We start from the raw sequence: 18,112 nt of genomic DNA, 5'->3' as shown, positions 1-18,112 counted from the left end.
TTTGGAATGATTATTTTTTTTTTAATTGACCTTAAGTTCCAGCTACCAAATCAAACTCATTCTGGGGATTTCTGTCCATCACCTCCAAACTCCACAGCGACAGTATGGCTACATTAGGAATGTGGGCGTGGTTAACCAAAAACCTCCGTTACCAAGGAAATCCAAAAATTTACTTTTGCACATTCGTTTAAAAATGACACCGACCGGTTCGCCCACCCCAGACGACCAAAACATAAAATGGTTGCTATGGAGATAAAACCAACAGAAAAGCTGCCATTTAAAAAACAAACAAAAAACTAGTTTTCTTTTAGGTTTTTTCTGTGCAGCACCAGGGAGCCTGAGGGGGAGAGTTAGGTATTTGTAGCAGTGAGGCAGGTTAGGCTGAGGTCAAGGGGGGGGGGGGCAGGAAGGATCATGTATTTGCCTGATCATTAAAACCAGCTTTGATCCCGTTTAGCAGTGAATCCACTTCATCCATGTCATTGTAGATTTGGTATGTAGTTTTGTGCAGTCAGTCATGACCGTCACTTTGATCAGAACTCCGTTTCTGGATTTCCTCAAAGATTGTTGTCAATATTCTCATCTGACGGCGAACTTCCGAAAATACTTTCAGCACCTTTTCCTTCACTTTGATCTTTTCCGCTGTCATTTCCTGTGGAGCTGAAGGGATCCAGCAGCTGCTGCGGCTGAAAACCTTCAAAAGCAAATATTTCAGGCATGAACGGATGAGGTCACACAAACACAAAAACACTTTTCGTTTCTTTGTCAGGAAAGAGAAATGAAACTGCGTGTTTCTGTCAGAAGGGGTCGTCTGGAAGGGAGGGAACGTGGCGCCGCGTCATTTGTCAGATCAGCCGAAACCTGAGAGAAGAAAGACTAAAAGAGGAAGAACGAGGAGGAGTCAGAGGACGGCAGAGACCGGGGTTTGGAGGCAGAACGACGGGCTTCCTCTGCTGAGCGTCTGGGAAAACTATGGACTCCACCAACAGCAGACTTCTTCAGGAGATCTGAGCCGAACTGAAGGTAAGAAGCTGATTTTGATCTCCTCTACCTGGACCAGAGGATTCCTTTGTTTGGTCTGTGCAAGAAGGCTGGAACCTGACAGACCTTCCAGGAGCTCATCTGTCTGTTTCACATGTTTTTGCAGCTGAAACTGTATTAAAAGACTGAGAAAGCCTAGAAATAGAAGGCGCAGAATGTCATTCACATGTTCAGGAAGCTGTGAAATGCCCGGTATGCAGCCGGGTCTTTCAGATCTCTGCATGTGCAAACAGACTGAGCTCTGCGGCTTTTTGCTCTGCTTTTCACACATTTTCCGCTGAAGTCCAACCTGTCGGAGTTTCACAACGTTTCTAGAAGTGTCGCTGCTCTGATGCCAAAGCCGATTTCCGCCGATGTTCTGGGCGGAACCGTCCTTTCAGGTTCTGCAGAATTTGGGCGTCTGCTTGCAAACAGAGGAGGTGGCTCTGAAAGTTTCAGCATTAGAATACATGCAAAAGCTGCAACAGAGCGGTTCCTGTGTTCCTCGTGACCCCCCAGGACCATAAAGGCCCCTGCATTTGCACTTCCCGCTCTCTCTGAGCCTCATTTGCATACCGAGGGATCCTTATCTGATGCACGTCAATCAGGCCGCAATCTGCTTTTGTGCAAACTGACCCTCAGCTGTCGACGCCCCAACCCTCCTGAAGGGTTCCTCTTGTGTAAACGGACCTGCTGTCTGCCGAGGGGGGGTTGAGCAACATGTGGCTGAGCAACCGGCCCCAAAGAAGCTGCTTTTCCGTCCAAACCAGAATGCAGCTCCTTCTACTCACTTCATGTTAATGAGCGGCACAACTGCTGGCGATTCTTGTGTGTGATTCCTGACATTGCCACAGTGCGCCGTCACTTTTTGTGTTTGTTTTCACCTTTTCTGATTTTGCCCTCCTCTCATCTGCTGAATTCCAGGCAGCTCGTACGCTGTAGTTAGAGGAAATGTTTTCCTTTGTGGTTCCCACGCTTCAAAGCCGTCCAATGACAGGGAGGGAGGTGAGGTCACATGACACGTTGATCTTTATGAAGCTCCTTCGTCATCGCTCTCCAAAAACACGGATGGCGTCACCAATCCCTGACCTTTACGAACAATGACACAAAGCTGGGAATGGCTGGATTCACACCCAGGAAGCATTTTTTTAAGCCAGGCATTTGACAGCCAATAGGCCACGCCCCCATCTGGGTGTTAATAATAAGTAAAAATGGCGTTTCGTGAAAATTCTTCCCTGGAACAGATGTGATAGATTTCAGAACTGTTATCTTTGCTGTGAGGAAAGCAGGACTAACTAACTCCCAGTGGCGGGTTGGTGAACTGCATCCAGCTATAGTTAAGTTTGTTTCTACATGAGCTTCAATCCAGAAGTTAAAGTTCTTCATGAGTTGTTTGTTTGTTTTTTTAACGGTTCAGGGGTTTCTAAGGTAGTTTGTCTGACAAACGTGGAAATGTTTTTGCTAAGGTTTGGTTAAATTAACTAAAATTCGATTTGAAAAAGTCCTCAAAATAGAGACAAGCAGGAGACTCCATCAAGTTCTTCATGACTAAAAGTAAGTAAATAAAAAAATACTGTAAGGTCTTTTAGTTTTTCCTTAGTTGGTCGGGAAAACCTTTTTTGTCTGATGCCTAAATCAAAGTTTGTTTACGTTTTTTTCTGTTTTGAAGTTGGTCTGTTTGAAATATTGAGGGAGGATGACAAACCCCTAGTGGCGGGTTGGTGAACTGCATCCAGCTGCACTTTGTTTCTACATGAGCTTCAATCCAGAAGTTAAAGTTCTTTCTGAGTCGTCAGTAATTCAAATAACACCGTTTTGGGGTTTTTAAAAAAGCTTGTTGGACAAAGATGGAGAGTTTTTTGTTAAACGGATTAGAGAAGTCCTCAAACTGAAGGAACTTTTTCTCGTAGCCAAAATGGAGACAAGCATGAAACTCCACCAAAAATCGTAGAAAACAAAATGTAAAATTAATTTTAAGAGCATTTCAACCTCTGTCTGACCTTTAAATCAGAGTCAGAGCCTTATTTTAAGTTGTTGTTCTGCTTGAAACTCTTTTGCTCCCATAGAGGTCAAAAGGTGAACGAGTCTGTGGTCCAGCTCACCGTGGATGAATGAGTTTAGTTTGTAGAAGTCCTGATGGTTTTTCTGTCTGTGGTTCTCCCTGAAGTGTCTTCTTTCCTCCGTCGGTGTTGATTTCAAGACCGGATTGTAGACAACAGCAGGTTTCTGCCCCCACCAGAGCTGCGTCGTTCTGGGATGTCGTAATCCTGACTTCCCTTCAGCTCCTTCATGTGTAAAAACCACCAACCCTCTCATCACTGCAGATCTAAAGCTGCTTTTACAGCTCTGAGACCCACAAACACGTCTTTAGGTCGCCTTTTTACATCTGCTGTGTTTGGTTGAAAACGAGGGATTTCATCAAATCTTTCTTAGAGAAAAAAATGAGCTTTTATTCTGCATTTCAGGGAGAAATGTGATCATTCTCTCACAGAACTCCTCCTCCTCTTCCTCTGCAGATGAGCGAGCGCAGCGGCAGCACCTGCAGCTCCCAGACGGATGGAGACTTGGAGGGGGAGCTGGACGAGGAGGTGGAGAGTGAAGAGGGGCGGGGCCAGGAGCAGAGCTCGGCGCCAAGCTTCTCGGCGGCGACCTTCTCGGCGTCTCTGCGCGCCGTCATGCGCATAAAGCAGAAGTACCAGATCCTGAAGAAGCGCCGCCAGGAGCTGTGTCTGGCCCCGCCGGCCGCGCCGCTGTTCGGGGCGCCAGAGCGCGGCAGCCCCAAAATCTTCACCTTCGATGGCACCACGCCAAACGCCCACGCCGCCTTCCCCCCACACTCCAATCCTCAGAGGAAGAAGAAGAAGAGGAGGAGGAGGGTTCTATTCCCCAACGGAGGGACGCGCAGAACCGTGCCGAAGGGGGAGCGCAGCCGCGCCACCTACTGCCTGTACCTGCTCTTCGGCATCGTCTTCCTGCAGGTGGGTCCACGTGGAGAGCCGCTCCTCCACAGCAGCCGGTCTCTCCTCCTCTGGGTTTAGGGTGAGGAAGCTGCTGGCACAGATCTCCCCCTTGGAGACCTCTAGGGGGGAGAGGGATGCCCTTCTGCCCAGCGTGGGGGGCAGAGTCAGAGGGTTGATGATCCACAAATGAGATCCAAAAGCCTTGAAGTTCATGTAGAACAGGATCTTCTGCTGTACCGCGATGGACGCTGAGGTGATGTGGGGGCGTGTCCACCGCGGCGTCCTCCCCTTTGCTGCTGCTCAGGAGGGTCTGCAGGAACCTGTTCTGCTGCTTCAGCCGCCGGCAGGGGTTCTAATGGCGTGCAGGTCCCTGAAGGCATCACAGCTTCAGTGAAGCAGCAGAGGAGCGTCGGTCTGGTTCAGAACTGCAGGAGTTTTCGTCCCGAGCACCACAGAAAACATGTCCTCACCTGAAACTACAACTCCCAGAGACCCACCTGTTCATGCTTCTGTTAAGGCCCTTCATTGGGGGTTTTCTGTAGGCCGTAACCAACGTCGTACAGCAGCAGAAACGCTCCCTAAAGGTTGTTTTTTAGTCCATTTTTGATTTATCGGTGCAGCTTTGACCCCGTCTCCGGGGGGAGGGATGACATGTCAATGTGAGGATTTTTATGACGTCATCCTAGAGCCGGCCTCTGCAGCGTGTCTGCTTCTCCCACGAAAACAGACAACAAACTTTTGCAAAGATGGACGTTCATATTGTTCAGATAGAAGGAAAGCGTTTAGCCGATCACCGCTAGCTCCACAGAGAAAGTGGGCGTGTTTGTTAGCCTGGGGGCGGAGCTGGGAGTAAAGACTCTTCCTGGAAGGGGCTGTCATTAGTTTTTTGTGGATTGGGAGGGCCTGGTGCTCAGAAAGCAGGTTTTTAGAGGAATACTCCAAGATGAATTAATCAAAATACCGTTTTGTGGTTGTTTTTGTGAGGAACAAACATTATAATAAACTTAAAAATAAAAAAAACAGTGTAATTTTGCATGATATGGGCCTTTTTAATGTCGGTCATTAACAACTTTTCAAATCAATTGTCATCATTCAATGAGAAGGTTGGCCCGGCTGCAGCTGCGCAGACGGCTGCAGCTCAGTGACCCTGTGGTTCTCAGTTTCAACAGTGATCGGATTGGGGGGGGGGGTCAGGCTGTCTCCATGGTTACAGAATGAAGCATGAAGGGATCGGTCCTTCCTAATAAGGACAGAACTTGTTTTTCGTGGTAACGAGATAGACGGGAAAAATCCAGGATGCTTTGCCGTTTACGGCTGAACTTTGGGAAATGCAGAAGATGAATGAAACCCGGAGAACCCAAGAACCCAAAAACCAGGTTTTTCTGTAGAAGAGAACAGCGGAACGGATCAAAGCTGACAGGTCTGAAACTGTTCTTCTCCTCAGGTCTACAACGCCATCGAGAACCTGGACGACCACGTCCTCCGGTACGACCTGGAGGGGCTGGAGAAGACTCTGCGGAGGGAGGTGTACGGACAGCAGGGGGCAGTGGGGGGCTTGCTGTCCCACCTGCAGGACTACCTGTCCACCTACGTCCACAACAAGCCGCTGGTGGTCTCGGTGAACGGACCCACCGGCGTGGGCAAGAGCCACCTGGGCCGCCTGCTGGCGGGGCACTTCCGCTCGGTGATCGGGGACGCGCTGGTGCTGCAGTACTACGTCCTCCACCACTGCCCCCAGGAGGCCGACGCCCCCCACTGCGCCCGCAACCTGTCCACTCGCATCTCGGACATGGTGGACCGCGCGGAGGAGGAGGAGAAGATCCCGCTCTTCATCTTCGACGAGGCCGAGCACATGCACGGGGAGATCCTGGACGCCCTGTGGACGCTGGTGACGTCCCGCCAGGCCAACGAGTACATGAACGCCATCTACCTGTTCCTGAGCAACCTGGGCCAGGCGCACGTCACCAAGCACGTGCTGCACAACTCCTCCAGCCTCTCCGGGGCCGACCTCGCCGAGGAGCTCACCCCCGTTTTACGCAACACTCTGGCCAAGCTCCACCCCCTGTGGGCGGAGGCTGACCTCGTACCTCTGGGCCTTCTGGAGAAAAGTCACGTGATGGCGTGCTTCCTGGAAGAGGTCACCCGCGAGGGGTTTTACCCGGACCGCGCCAACATCGAGCGGCTTGCTGGGGAGATCGAGTACTTCCCCGCCGTCGGGGGGCACGAGTTTTCCAAGACGGGCTGCAAGCAGGTGGTGGCAAAGGTCAACCTGCTGTGAGGAGCGGGAAACGGGCCGCCGCTGTCTCTGTGAAGGAGGGGGAAGTGGGGGGGCAGTGGAGCCAAGAACCGATTCCAGAACTGAAAACCACAAGAGCGCGCGTTCAATTCCGTGTGACCACACCCACCATCCACCCAACGCCCCAGTCTGTCGGGAAGAATAAAACCCCAGGGTTCAAATCCCAGCGCACTGTGTCCTTGGGCAAGGCAGTTCCCCACATGCTCCAGTACCAAGCACAGGGCAACCTGGATCGGACTCGAACCCAAAGCCAGGTTCAGGACCCTGGGTTTGGTGAGGTCAGCCGATCTGCGGACTCTGCCGTAGACCTGGGAGCTGCAGATGTTATCTGTCCTCACGGTGGTTCTCGGTTTGAAAGCGATGCTTTGATGTTGTGACTTGGCGTGTTCGTCTCTGGAACATTTCAGAAAACACCGGAACCTGGTTAGCGTTCAGCTGCAGTCAGTGACGGGCTTTTGGGGGTCTGCAGGACTGAATCTGGCAGCTAGACTGGACTGAAGGACGGTCTAGAGGACGTCCCCGTCCTCAGCGAGGTTTCAGACATTTCTCTCTGCAGGAACATCCGTTTATTTATTACTGAAGTACGTTTATGGAGTCGTGAACAAGTTTCTGAACATTAAAAAAATCTCTGAAACACTTGGAGCTCAGACTCTGGTTCTTCTGCGGCGTTTGGACGTCTGTCTCCTTTCATTGTCTCGTGGCTTCCTATGAACTCATCCATCCATCTTCAGATTCCACTCAGTGCCTTTCAGGGTCACAGGGTTGCTGGAGCCTATCCTTGCAGGGCTACAGCAGGTTTTTGGACTGTGGGGGGAAACCGGAGAAAAGCCACACATGAATGAGGAGAACATGCAAAGGTCCCACCAGGAGCCTCCGGCTGTGAGGTGAGCGTGCAAACCACTACACCCCGAGTACCTCATTACTGACATTGTGGTGGATTTGCTTTGTCTGTATTTCCTGCTTTTATCAATGAAAGAATGCTGGTGGTGGACGGAGAGCTTGAAGGTAGTGATGGTGATGGGCAGACAGAACAGGGAATTCTGGGAAAACCATCTCTGGTTTCCCGACACGGACCCGATCCGCTTCCTGTCAACCTGCAGCTGCATCAACATGGAACAGTCTGAACTCCAGGTGACGGTGTGACATTCAGAGATGAAGATGCCGAGGTTCTCTTGGAACAGCAAAGATCCATCAGAGGAACGTGGCTGATGTTCTGGAGATCCATGCAGATGTTCTGGACAGGTTTCGAGGAGGAGCAGTGATGATGATGATGGCAGAAGGATGCTGGGTCCAGAGGAAGACCAGAGAGGAGCTTGATGGATGTGGTTTCCTGGGACCTCCTCATTTAGACTCCTGGGTTGGTTTTTCCGGCTCTGGTCCTGCTGTGGGTTTAGACCGGTTTGTGGAAGCAGGAGGTCCAGGAACGGGTTCGTCCGCAGAACTTCAGTCCAAAACGTCCTCTTCAGCTTTCTGGAGCTCTGCTCTCGTGTTTTCTTCTCCTGAAGTGTTTTAGCATTTTTCCTGGTACGACATACGATATGACCTTATCAGGAATGTGGGCGTGGTTTGCAGAAAAACCCCGTTGCCAAAGAAATTCTTCATTTTACTTATGACAGACCACACAGACCTGTCCGTCAGCCCCAGATGACAGAGAAGAAATAGTTGCTACAAAAAAACTGCTATTTGGAAAAAAATGGTTTATAAAACAAAGAAAATGTATGAGGGGTAGCCCTGACCGGGGTGGCAGGGGCAGGGTGGGGGGCGCAGAGCCAGTGGAAGGGGGGGTTTGGCACCTCTGAGCCACTTCATTTTTGAATGAGACTCCCTGTTTTGCCATAGTTGTTGTTTTCTGTGGTTCAACTGAGACAAAGTTGAATGTTCGTAATTCAGAGGATTCAAGCCGAAGCGTCAACGGGACTAAAATCACAGCAAGAGACATTTTTCCATCATTTTTATTAGAATTCCCAAAATCCAGGTAGTGTGTCTAAACGCGAAGAAAGGGAACCTTCATTCTGACCGTGAGCTTCAAAGACAAACATTTCTGTGGTTTGAAGGAATCATGATGGCGTGGGAGCGGCGCCCTGCTGATGTTCTTCTCACTGATGGCCCTCCTCCAGTTTCTAAGCACACGCCTGACCCCGGCGTGGGAACGCCCTGAGCCGCCGCCATTGGTGCAAAGCCGGCGTCTTTCAGCAGGAAAGCAGCAGCGCCCTCCACCTCGCCGCTGCAGGTGGAGCGCGGCGCCTTCATCACAGCAGGAAACTAACGGAATTGAAAGGACGGCACGGCCTTGACCGAGCGGTTCGGCTGCTTTTCCCTCTGGCATGCTTTGAGGATCAACATCTGCAAAGAGCTACACGTTCAGACAAACATCTACAACATCCAGAACCTACGGGGACGTAAAGAGTGTCGCTTTTCTCGTCTGGGCACCGCCGTGGCCTAACCGCCCGAGGCTCGGCTCTTCCCGTCCCAGGTGTGAGAAGAAACCGGAGGGGGGGGTGGGGGCTGAAGGAGGTGGCGGAGGGAAGGGGCGGGGCCACTTATGCTTCCAGCTCGAAGCCCATGCCGACTTTGTGTCCGCCGGCGTTGAAGTTCTTCCCGTCGATGAGGGCAGAGAGGGTCACCTTCACACCTGGAAGCAGAGCAGAGGAGGGAACGTCAGACTCCACCCGGATGATGTCACACTGCAGCGGGTGGAGGTGAACCCTCCGGTCACATGACCGCTCAGGTCACATGACCCCTGAGCTCACATGACCGCTCAGGTCACATGACCTCTGAGGCCACATGACCCCTGAGGTCACATGACCCCTCAGGTCACATGAACGCTCAGGTCACATGACCGCTCAGGTCACATGACCGCTCAGGTCACATGACCCCTGAGCTCACATGACCGCTCAGGTCACATGACCGCTCAGGTCACATGACCCCTGAGGTCACATGACCCCTGAGCTCACATGACCGCTCAGGTCACATGACCGCTCAGGTCACATGACCTCTGAGGCCACATGACCGCTCAGGTCACATGACCGCTCAGGTCACATGACCCCTGAGGTCACATGACCCCTGAGGTCACATGACCGCTCAGGTCACATGACCGCTCAGGTCACATGACCCCTGAGCTCACATGACCGCTCAGGTCACATGACCGCTCAGGTCACATGACCCCTGAGGTCACATGACCCCTGAGCTCACATGACCGCTCAGGTCACATGACCGCTCAGGTCACATGACCGCTCAGGTCACATGACCCCTGAGGTCACATGACCCCTGAGGTCACATGACCGCTCAGGTCACATGACCGCTCAGGTCACATGACCTCTGAGGCCACATGACCGCTCAGGTCACATGACCGCTCAGGTCACATGACCCCTGAGGTCACATGACCCCTGAGGTCACATGACCCCTGAGGTCACATGACCGCTCAGGTCACATGACCCCTGAGGTCACATGACCCCTGAGGTCACATGACCGCTCAGGTCACATGACCGCTCAGGTCACATGACCCCTGAGGTCACATGAACGCTCAGGTCACTTGACCGCTCAGGTCACATGACCGCTCAGGTCACATGACCGCTCAGGTCACATGACCCCTGAGGTCACATGACCCCTGAGGTCACATGACCCCTGAGGTCACATGACCGCTCAGGTCACATGACCCCTGAGGTCACATGACCCCTGAGGTCACATGACCGCTCAGGTCACATGACCCCTGAGGTCACATGACCCCTGAGGTCACATGACTGCTCAGGTCACATGACCCCTGAGGTCACATGACCCCTGAGGTCACATGACCGCTCAGGTCACATGACCGCTCAGGTCACATGACCCCTGAGCTCACATGACCGCTCAGGTCACATGACCCCTGAGGTCACATGACCGCTCAGGTCACATGACCGCTCAGGTCACATGACCCCTGAGGTCACATGACCGCTCAGGTCACATGACCGCTCAGGTCACATGACCCCTGAGGTCACATGACCCCTGAGGTCACATGACCCCTGAGGTCACATGACCCCTGAGGTCACATGACCGCTCAGGTTACATGACCGCTCAGGTCACATGACCTCTGAGGTCACATGACCGCTCAGGTCACATGACCGCTCAGGTCACATGACCGCTCAGGTCACATGACCTCTGAGGCCACATGACCGCTCAGGTCACATGACCGCTCAGGTCACATGACCGCTCAGGTCACATGACCGCTCAGGTCACATGACCTCTCAGGTCACATGACCCCTGAGGTCACATGACCGCTCAGGTCACATGACCACTCAGGTCACATGAACGCTCAGGTCACATGACCTCTCAGGTCACATGACCCCCGAGGTCCCATGACTCAAAAAGAACAGCAGTTTGAAAAGGTTTGGTCGGCTCTCGACAGCTCAGTGTGAAACCAAATCGGCAGTCTTCCAAACTCACGGCAACGCTGAGAACTTTAGAAACTTTAAATTAAATCTGGAGAAACATTTCTGTAAAGTTCTGCTAAAGTCTGTTTGAACCTAATCCTACAGGTGGAGTGGACACCGCTGCCCCAATGTGGGTGGAGCTTACCTGATCGAAGGCTTTGGGTGTAGCCGACTCCAATCAGACTGGCGTTGTTCACTTTAACCTGTAGGGGGCGAAAGGAGGCGGCATGACGCAGAGGTTTGTGAGGGATCCGAGGAAAGGGGGCGGAGCCAGCACTCACAGACAGAGAAGCGTCTTTGTCCAGCTTGTATTTGCCGGCGACACCGAAGCGTGTGTTGTTGCTGCCGGCGGTCCACGCCAGAGTGACCGCCGTTTCCAGCTCATCGTTCACCTTTTGGTAGATGGAGCCGCCGAACTCGGTACCGTCGTTCCTGAGAGAAGAACCCAAACCAGAACCGGAGCTTCAGAACGGGAACAGCACAGATGTGGAAAACCCGATAAATCCGCAATTTTTAAAATAGTTTTTAGAATTTTTGTGACCAAATTTGTTTCACTTTTCTTTTTTTTGGGTTAATTGTTGATGATTTTCTAATAGGATCAGAAGAAATCTCTACTCGGCTAACGGCTAAACCTGCCATCAGAGTTTTAAGGTCATTGCTGCCTGCAGACGCTGCCACCTGCAGCCGGGGGCCGCAGACGCTGCCACCTTCAGCCGCAGACGCTGCCACCTGCAGCCGGGGGCCGCAGATGCTGCCACCTGCAGCCGGGGGCCGCAGACGCTGCCACCTGCAGGAAACACTCACACGTTGGTGTGCAGCTGGAAGTCTCCGGCCCGGTAACCCAGAGCGAAGTTGTTCTGGGACAGTTTGGATTTGGCCGTGTCGAACGCCATCTGGTAGCCGAGCAGCCAGCCTTCATAGCCGAGAACGGCGGCGGCGTGGATGATGGGACCCTCGAAATCCACGTCGCAGCCCAGGTTGACGTAGTCTCGCTTGTAGCCGGTCTTCAGTTTCCCGCTTTTCTTCCTGAAAGGAGGAAGAGTTGAACTAAATCTGGACAGGAAGTAAGAACAAGCAGGACAACGGGGCGGCGGCGTGGGACGCACCCCGTGTTCGGCACGAACGACGTGTCCAGGCCGACCTTCAGTCCTTGAGTGAGCTGCGGGCAGAGAAAGGGGTGGAGTCAGCATGTATCAGCCTTGCAGACCGACGGGGGCGTGGCGCCGCAAACGCACCTGGTCCTCCACGGTGACCTCGGTCCCCAGCGTGTTGTCCGTGTTCCACTTCTGCGTGACGCTTAGCCCCACCTCCTTCATCTTGTACTTGGTCTCCAGGCTGCCGGACGCCTTGCCGGTGTCCGTGTTGCTGGAGCCGGACGTGTTGAACTCCTGCGGGCGCACAGAGACCACGCCTTCGCGTCAGTCGCATCACTCCGAGCAACGAGAAACTGCGACGCCGGATGAGACGATAAGGCGGATCCGTTCGACGATCAAAACATTCGTGCGTGACGACAACAACACAATTTAAAAAAAAAACATTTATGCAGAAACAGATTATTGACAGTTTTCAGATGAAATTCCTTCTATGACCACAAACATTTACGGTTATTGAACATTAAACATAGAAATCCTACGTTCATTCTCAACATTTTTCTGTTCTTTCTACTTTTATCCCTCGTTAATTTTCAGAAACTTTACATTCATTTGAATCTTTTATTGAGAACTTTCAGGTAAAGCTGCGATTTCATTCAACGACTGGACGAGAAAACGGTAAGAAGCGAGTCGAAACCTGAGAGGTTTGACGGCAAACAGGAAGTTTCCGCTCGAAAGTCCACACTAGGATATTGGAAAGATTTACAAATATCCCATTTTTAGTCAGGCTTGGACCAAAAAAGCTTTTTAAAGCTTGTTTTCTTTCATATTTTTCACTTCATGTGCATCAAACAAATAGAGAAATAAAAGCTGCAGGGCTCAGTTTGGTTTGGAATAAGACTTTAGTGCGCTTTAATGAACAAAAGAATATAGAAAATAATTAGGAGCTCCACCTTACATCCTGTTTCTTCATAGGTTCATTGATGTTATTTTCAAGATTGTCTCTTAGTGGAATCCGAATTAAACAGAAGCTTTGTTTATACTGCCACCCAGTGTCCAAATGCTGTCATTACAGGAAGCTGCTGTCTGTAGTTTCTGCTGCAGAAATCTGTTTTTTTATCTTGTTTTCAGATAAAATCTGGTTTGGTGGAGTTTGGATTTCCTGAGTGTTTTGCTTCGTGCACAAACATGAAGCGTGTGCACGTTTGATGCACCTTCCTGGGTCAAAAGTCAGCGGCAGCAGCTTCCAGCGCCGATGGCGTCTTGCTGCTCTGGAACTGCTTTAAAACTGCTGTTGACGTCTGCGATTGAACCACTGCCGTCGTGTGCCGCAGTAACGAGGTACTTTAAGCTGTAACTACGTAGTTTGGAGCGTTACTAAGACGTTTTCAGTCGCATTCGACTCCTGACGGGTTCATTACTTTACAGACTAAACCTTCAAAGCAGTGAGAGCAGTGACAAAAGAACACTTTGATGAGAGTTTCTAGTTATTATGTAGATTTTTATGGACTAAACTGACATGTTAGACGTCATTAGACCACATCCACCCTTAGCCGAAGGACAGAGGAACTCTGGGATCAGCAGCATTTACTAACAGCTGACGTCACATAATGGGAGCACAAGAAGTCAAAAAGGGAGAGAAAACTAGCGTAAAGGTGGGGGTGGGGGGGGTCAAAAAGCAAGCAGACAGCAGCCATGCAGACGAGGTGTTCATGTGGAGCAGCAGCTCCTTCCTCCAGCGGTGCAGGAGGCTGGAGGATGTCAGCAAGAGCTTAAAGGAACTGATATTATTTGACTAAGGATTTAAACCCACGACCTTCAAGTTTAAGGCCGGCCACTGTCCCACCAGGCCAATGAGTTGGTGACGTTTGAAAACTTTCTTTGCTTTTACTACAAAGTAACATAACAGTGAGTAACAGCGCAATATTATAACTGTAATCTATTACTGATGGAAAGTAACATCTTCAACGTTGATCATGACCAATCAAAAGTTTGAGAAATGAGTAAATCCAGCGGGTCGGCGTCACGTCACTCAAGGAAACGCTTCACGTCCATTTTTCACAGCACAAAACGCCGGCCGCCACGTCCGAGTGAGACGTCGTCAGGAAACTGTGATTGTCTGTTTCCATGGCAACCGCTCTTACCAATCAGGAGTGAGCTTGTTGGTAGGCCACGCCCTACTGCATGAAAGCAGACTACATGAAATCTGTCAAACGGTTTGAATGTGGGGAGCAGGTACTTCCTGTTTGGGACGGCAGGGGGGCGGAGTCACTTAGTCCGGTTCTCTGAGGCGGTCACTGATCTTTCTTAGTGTTTCAAACTATTTTCCTCTTTGTGAGGCTCAATTCTGTTCTGTTTTTGACTCTTATTGTTTCAAATCTAGTCTTGAACGAGACAAAAGATGAGGATGAGGATGGAAACGGAAAGAAAAGAAGCGGCGCTGACACTGACGGGCGGCGTGCGGCGCCCAGACGGGCCGCGTGCGGCGCCCTGAGTCACACAAATCACAACTATTTCAAAGACGACGACAGAACCGCCATGGCGGCAGCCAGCTCTGATCTTACCATCTATGTTTGAGCGCGAGCAGTCCGGGCGGCAGCGTGGAGACAGAGCAGCGGTTAGGAGAGGCACGTGCACGCGCTCACACACACACGCACACACACACACAGCAGGAGGAGCTTTAAGCTTCGACTTTTGGGATACTGGAAGAGAAACGGTGGATTATCTGCAGACCGGCAGCTCAGAACCCAGAAGAAGGAAAAAGAGCTCACCACTCCACTCTGGGACTTGGTCTTCAGGTCCAACTTCACCAGACCGAACCCTGCAGGAAGGAGAGCAGACGTGTCTTTGTAAAGCAGCGGGAGGTTTGACCTTATCCACGTCTTTAGCAGCAGAGGTCACCGTGAGGGGCCTCTGTTCTGTTCTAAGACTTTTATTTCCCCTCCAGGACATCGATTTCCCATCAAGGCAGAGACGGAGGCTGATCGAAGAGCCTGTAAAAATGATGCAGCTGCAACAGCTGCTCACCAGGGGGCGCTATTGCCCCAAACAGAAATGAGAAAACCTGCAGTTTGTCTTTAACGTCGGCAGGTTGTTTCTGACTGAAAACCTCATGGCTGCCATCATGTCGGGATCGTTCTGTTTTCCCCCCAGAATTCCTCTGTCTAGAGATGTAACTGAACATGGCTTCCACGTTAGGAAAGGAAAATAAAAACCAGGTTTGAAAATGTAAAGACCTGATGATGCAGGTCAGACCACATTTTATCCACAATAAAGAAGAAAAATTCTGTGGAACGTTTGACAAAAACAGGATTTTATAAGAAACGGTGACATCGGCTCATCTGCAGGTGAATGGCGTGCTGTCTGAGGAACGGCGGCGCCAAACTCCAACAGGTTTCTCTGCGGATGCTGCGGCTGGACTCACCGTAACCTTTGCTGAAGATGTCCTTGGCGGCTTTGCCCAGGTCTGAGTATGACGGAGGGACGGCCATCGTGCTGCAGGAGACGGGACACATCAAACCCGTGAAGAGGCTCGGATTTCCAACATTTTATCAAGAAACGGATTTCATTTGTTGATCAGTGGAACAGGAAGCTGAAAAATCTCCACTGACTCCACCAGACCAGCGCAGCAGATGCACCATTTCAATCCCGTTTAGCCCACAGTGGGAGGGGCTAGTGGAATTAGCTTCGCCCAGCAGGTGCTGGAAATGGGCGTGGCCAGTGAGCAGCGTTTCAGGCTCACGGCAGCTCTGGTTTCCAACAGCAACGGATCAACCTTTGTGGTACTTTTTGCTCTCAACCAATCAGGACACCCACGGGGTTGGGAGGGGCATCCTAGCTGGAGTTTACTCCGCCCACCTCAGCGGTAACGTGAAAAAGGTATAGCGATCGTTTTTGGTGGATCCACCCACCTGCCAATCAAAACGAAAAGCCCAAAATGTTGTAGACGTTTGAGCGGGTAAACCAGAATTTTAGAGTTTAAACCTCAGCAAAGGAAGCAGGAAGCTGCACAGAACATCCCTGCACTTTCATTTGAACAGGTGATGTTTGTTATTCTTTTCAAGTTCTTGGACAGGAATGGCACCGGCAGATCACATGACCCCAAACTCTGCCTAAAATTATCCTAAACGGTGGATTTCTGTTGATCTGCCAAAAAAAGGAACATTTAATCTAGATTAAATATGTCAAATAACCTGGATTTAAATAGTTAGAGGGTTTTTGTTGTTCTTATTGAAAAATGTGAAAATGTATAAATACTATAAAATAATAAAGCAGCAGTCTACGCTGAGGTGAGCAGAGCGGGGCTTTTTTATTCATCTGCAGGTGTTTTTTTTCATTTGACATTAGGTTCATTTATTTTTTTATAAAGTTTTCATAACAAATCAGATTATTTTAGTCTTAGTTTGCTCTGGTTTTCTGTGCTCTGAAGGAGATTGGTGATGAAGAGCAGGTCAGGGTGAGGTTTAAAGCGGTGGTCTTCCTCGTCACGTGGTTGCAGCATCTCTGATGGGGGACAAAGGACAGCAGATGGGGGGGGGGGGGGTCGGGGGGTTAGGCGCTAGCTAACAGAAAGCAGCAGCTAAAACCCGCCTAAATCCTATAGAGCCCCCCCGCAGACACGAAGCCATGCTGCGGTTTGAAACGTCCGCACTAAAACGGGAAAGCCGCTCCTGCGGGATTACACCGCGCTCGCGCTCTCCGGGGCTCAGCATCGTTACATAACGGGACCCGTTAGCCCTCGCGCCGCGCTAGCTAAAGAACGCCGCTCATCCCGGAGAGAGATGAGGATGACAGTCGGTGAGGAAGGAACACACCTGTGGGATAAATCATGTCAACGGAGTGTGTCAGCTCCACGTGGGGGGGGGGGGGGGGGGGGGGGTTAGAAGCGGGAAAGGGGCGCTCACCTGTGCAGCGGAGGTGAAAACGAGGCGGAGTCTGCGGAGCCGCGAGCGTCCCGGGCGTGATGCTGCTGCGACTGACAGCTAGCTAGCTTAGCAGGACGCAGGGCACGATGAAGGAGACCGAGGAGAGCCGCCACTGAGCATGCGCGGCGGTCAGGAAGCCTGAAGTGATGGGAAAGGTCAATCCCATCAAGCCCTGGGCTTTTTTAGAGAAATGTCTAAAAGTGCCAACAAAATAGAGGCAGGATGCAGTTTTCCCCCCTTTGTCTTATACAAGATAATCAAAAGTTTTTTTTTTGTATCCTTAAAAATCCACTCCAATTAAAAAGGTGCTTATAGGTGTTTTTAACACAACTTTGATGCATTTTCTCATGATTGAAAACATTTATAAAGAAAATAAGGTTAAAAAATACATATCCGCATAGTTCTTTATTCAAATTGAACTATGAATAAAAGAAAAACATGTGAAAAAGATCGTATTTGTCACGTAGAAACTACGGTGGGCGGGCCAAAGTCTTCCTGCTCCGCTCCATTCTGATGCATACGATCATCGTGCTCATCTGAAGCATTGACTATATGAGAACGGCAGAGAAGCTTAGAGGAAATCCACCAATAAGCTAATCAACAACACAAGTCTAATGAAGTGCAAACCATCATTAGCCGTGTGGCAAACGTCGCTCCAAATTCTACTCCAGCAGTGCAGTTGGTCGTATTTGGCGTTAATTTCCCGAAGTGGAACCTAATAAAGACGAGCATTTCAAGACGACTATTTATGAATCCACTGTGTTCTGATGATGAAAACATAGATAGATATAAACTTTATTAATCTCCAGAAGGAGACATTCAGTTTTCTCAATTCAAGTTTGAGGTTTTATTTTAAAAAAGCACTTTTTTTCTGCAAAAAATGGTCAAACGCAATGCATTGTGGTCTATACTCCCCAATCTAGTGAGCATCAAATCAAACTTTATCTCATACATCTTGCAACTCGACGCGCTTTAACATTTGAAACAAACAAAAAACACAAAATATTACAAAAAACAACAACCCGCCCCTCCGTTAACACACAAGACTCATGACCCCACACACAATGAATACTGGTAAAAGTGACTTCTAAAAAAACCTGAGGCTTGGCTCTGCTGTGAGAAAAAAAGTATTTGTTCATCCAAGGGCGACAACCACCAACCAAGTCCTGGTAGAAAAGATCCCCATAAGAAACACTGGGGGTAAAATCATAATAAGATGCTAAAATTAAATAAATAAAATGTTTTTTTTTTAAAACGTAAAATTGAGAACAAGATTAATGGAATAAAAATATATAAAACTAACAGAATAAGCAGATAAGATCAACTTATCATCCATGCACACAGGTTTGTTTTTTTTGCAGAGACTTCTGGGAAATTTCACGGGCTCTGTGTTTGGGAGTTGTAGATTCGGACA

General features: G+C 50.1%; 2 protein-coding genes across 3 annotated transcripts; one reads left to right on the top strand and one right to left on the bottom strand.

The window, feature by feature from the left end:
• The first annotated feature begins 769 nt into the window (after window positions 1–769).
• On the top strand, window positions 770–6,912 carry tor4aa (torsin family 4, member Aa). The gene is made up of 3 exons (XM_004074452.5): window positions 770–1,023; window positions 3,537–3,998; window positions 5,425–6,912. Exons 2-3 carry the CDS (start codon window positions 3,537–3,539, stop codon window positions 6,256–6,258), a joined length of 1,296 nt encoding a protein of 431 aa, XP_004074500.1. The 5' UTR covers window positions 770–1,023; the 3' UTR covers window positions 6,259–6,912.
• Window positions 6,913–8,210: 1,298 nt separating this feature from the next.
• zgc:56235 (Voltage-dependent anion-selective channel protein 2-like) lies at window positions 8,211–16,811 on the bottom strand. Of its 2 annotated transcripts, XM_004074453.4 has the most exons (9): window positions 16,678–16,811; window positions 15,198–15,268; window positions 14,545–14,594; window positions 11,918–12,070; window positions 11,789–11,841; window positions 11,487–11,708; window positions 10,964–11,114; window positions 10,828–10,885; window positions 8,211–8,908 (listed from the first exon to the last, which is right to left on the bottom strand). In XM_004074453.4, exons 2-9 carry the CDS (start codon window positions 15,262–15,264, stop codon window positions 8,817–8,819), a joined length of 846 nt encoding a protein of 281 aa, XP_004074501.1. In that variant the 5' UTR covers window positions 15,265–15,268; window positions 16,678–16,811; the 3' UTR covers window positions 8,211–8,816. The 2 variants fall into 2 exon arrangements, with proteins under 2 accessions (XP_004074501.1, XP_078812245.1); XM_078956119.1 differs by lacking the exons at window positions 14,545–14,594; window positions 15,198–15,268; window positions 16,678–16,811 and adding an exon at window positions 14,338–14,470.
• Between the last annotated feature and the right edge of the window lie 1,301 nt (window positions 16,812–18,112).

This window comes from Oryzias latipes, chromosome 12 (genome assembly GCF_053564925.1).
Source record: "Oryzias latipes strain Hd-rR chromosome 12, Olatipes_Hd-rR_3.1".
In the NCBI taxonomy this organism is placed as follows: Eukaryota; Metazoa; Chordata; class Actinopteri; order Beloniformes; family Adrianichthyidae; genus Oryzias; species Oryzias latipes.
This window is presented reverse-complemented; position numbering and strand designations above follow the sequence as displayed.

Bases quoted from the DNA above. Each gene is read 5' to 3' on its own strand.
- tor4aa (XM_004074452.5), top strand. From the start codon at position 3,537: ATGAGCGAGCGCAGCGGCAGCACCTGCAGCTCCCAGACGGATGGAGAC. The intron at 3,999-5,424 runs GTGGGTCCACGT...TCTTCTCCTCAG, and splicing joins TCGGCATCGTCTTCCTGCAG to GTCTACAACGCCATCGAGAA.
- zgc:56235 (XM_004074453.4), bottom strand. From the start codon at position 15,264: ATGGCCGTCCCTCCGTCATACTCAGACCTGGGCAAAGCCGCCAAGGAC. The intron at 11,709-11,788 runs GTGCGTCCCACG...TCCTCCTTTCAG, and splicing joins TCGTTCGTGCCGAACACGGG to GAAGAAAAGCGGGAAACTGA. The intron at 8,909-10,827 runs GTAAGCTCCACC...CTCTGCTTCCAG, and splicing joins CACCCAAAGCCTTCGATCAG to GTGTGAAGGTGACCCTCTCT.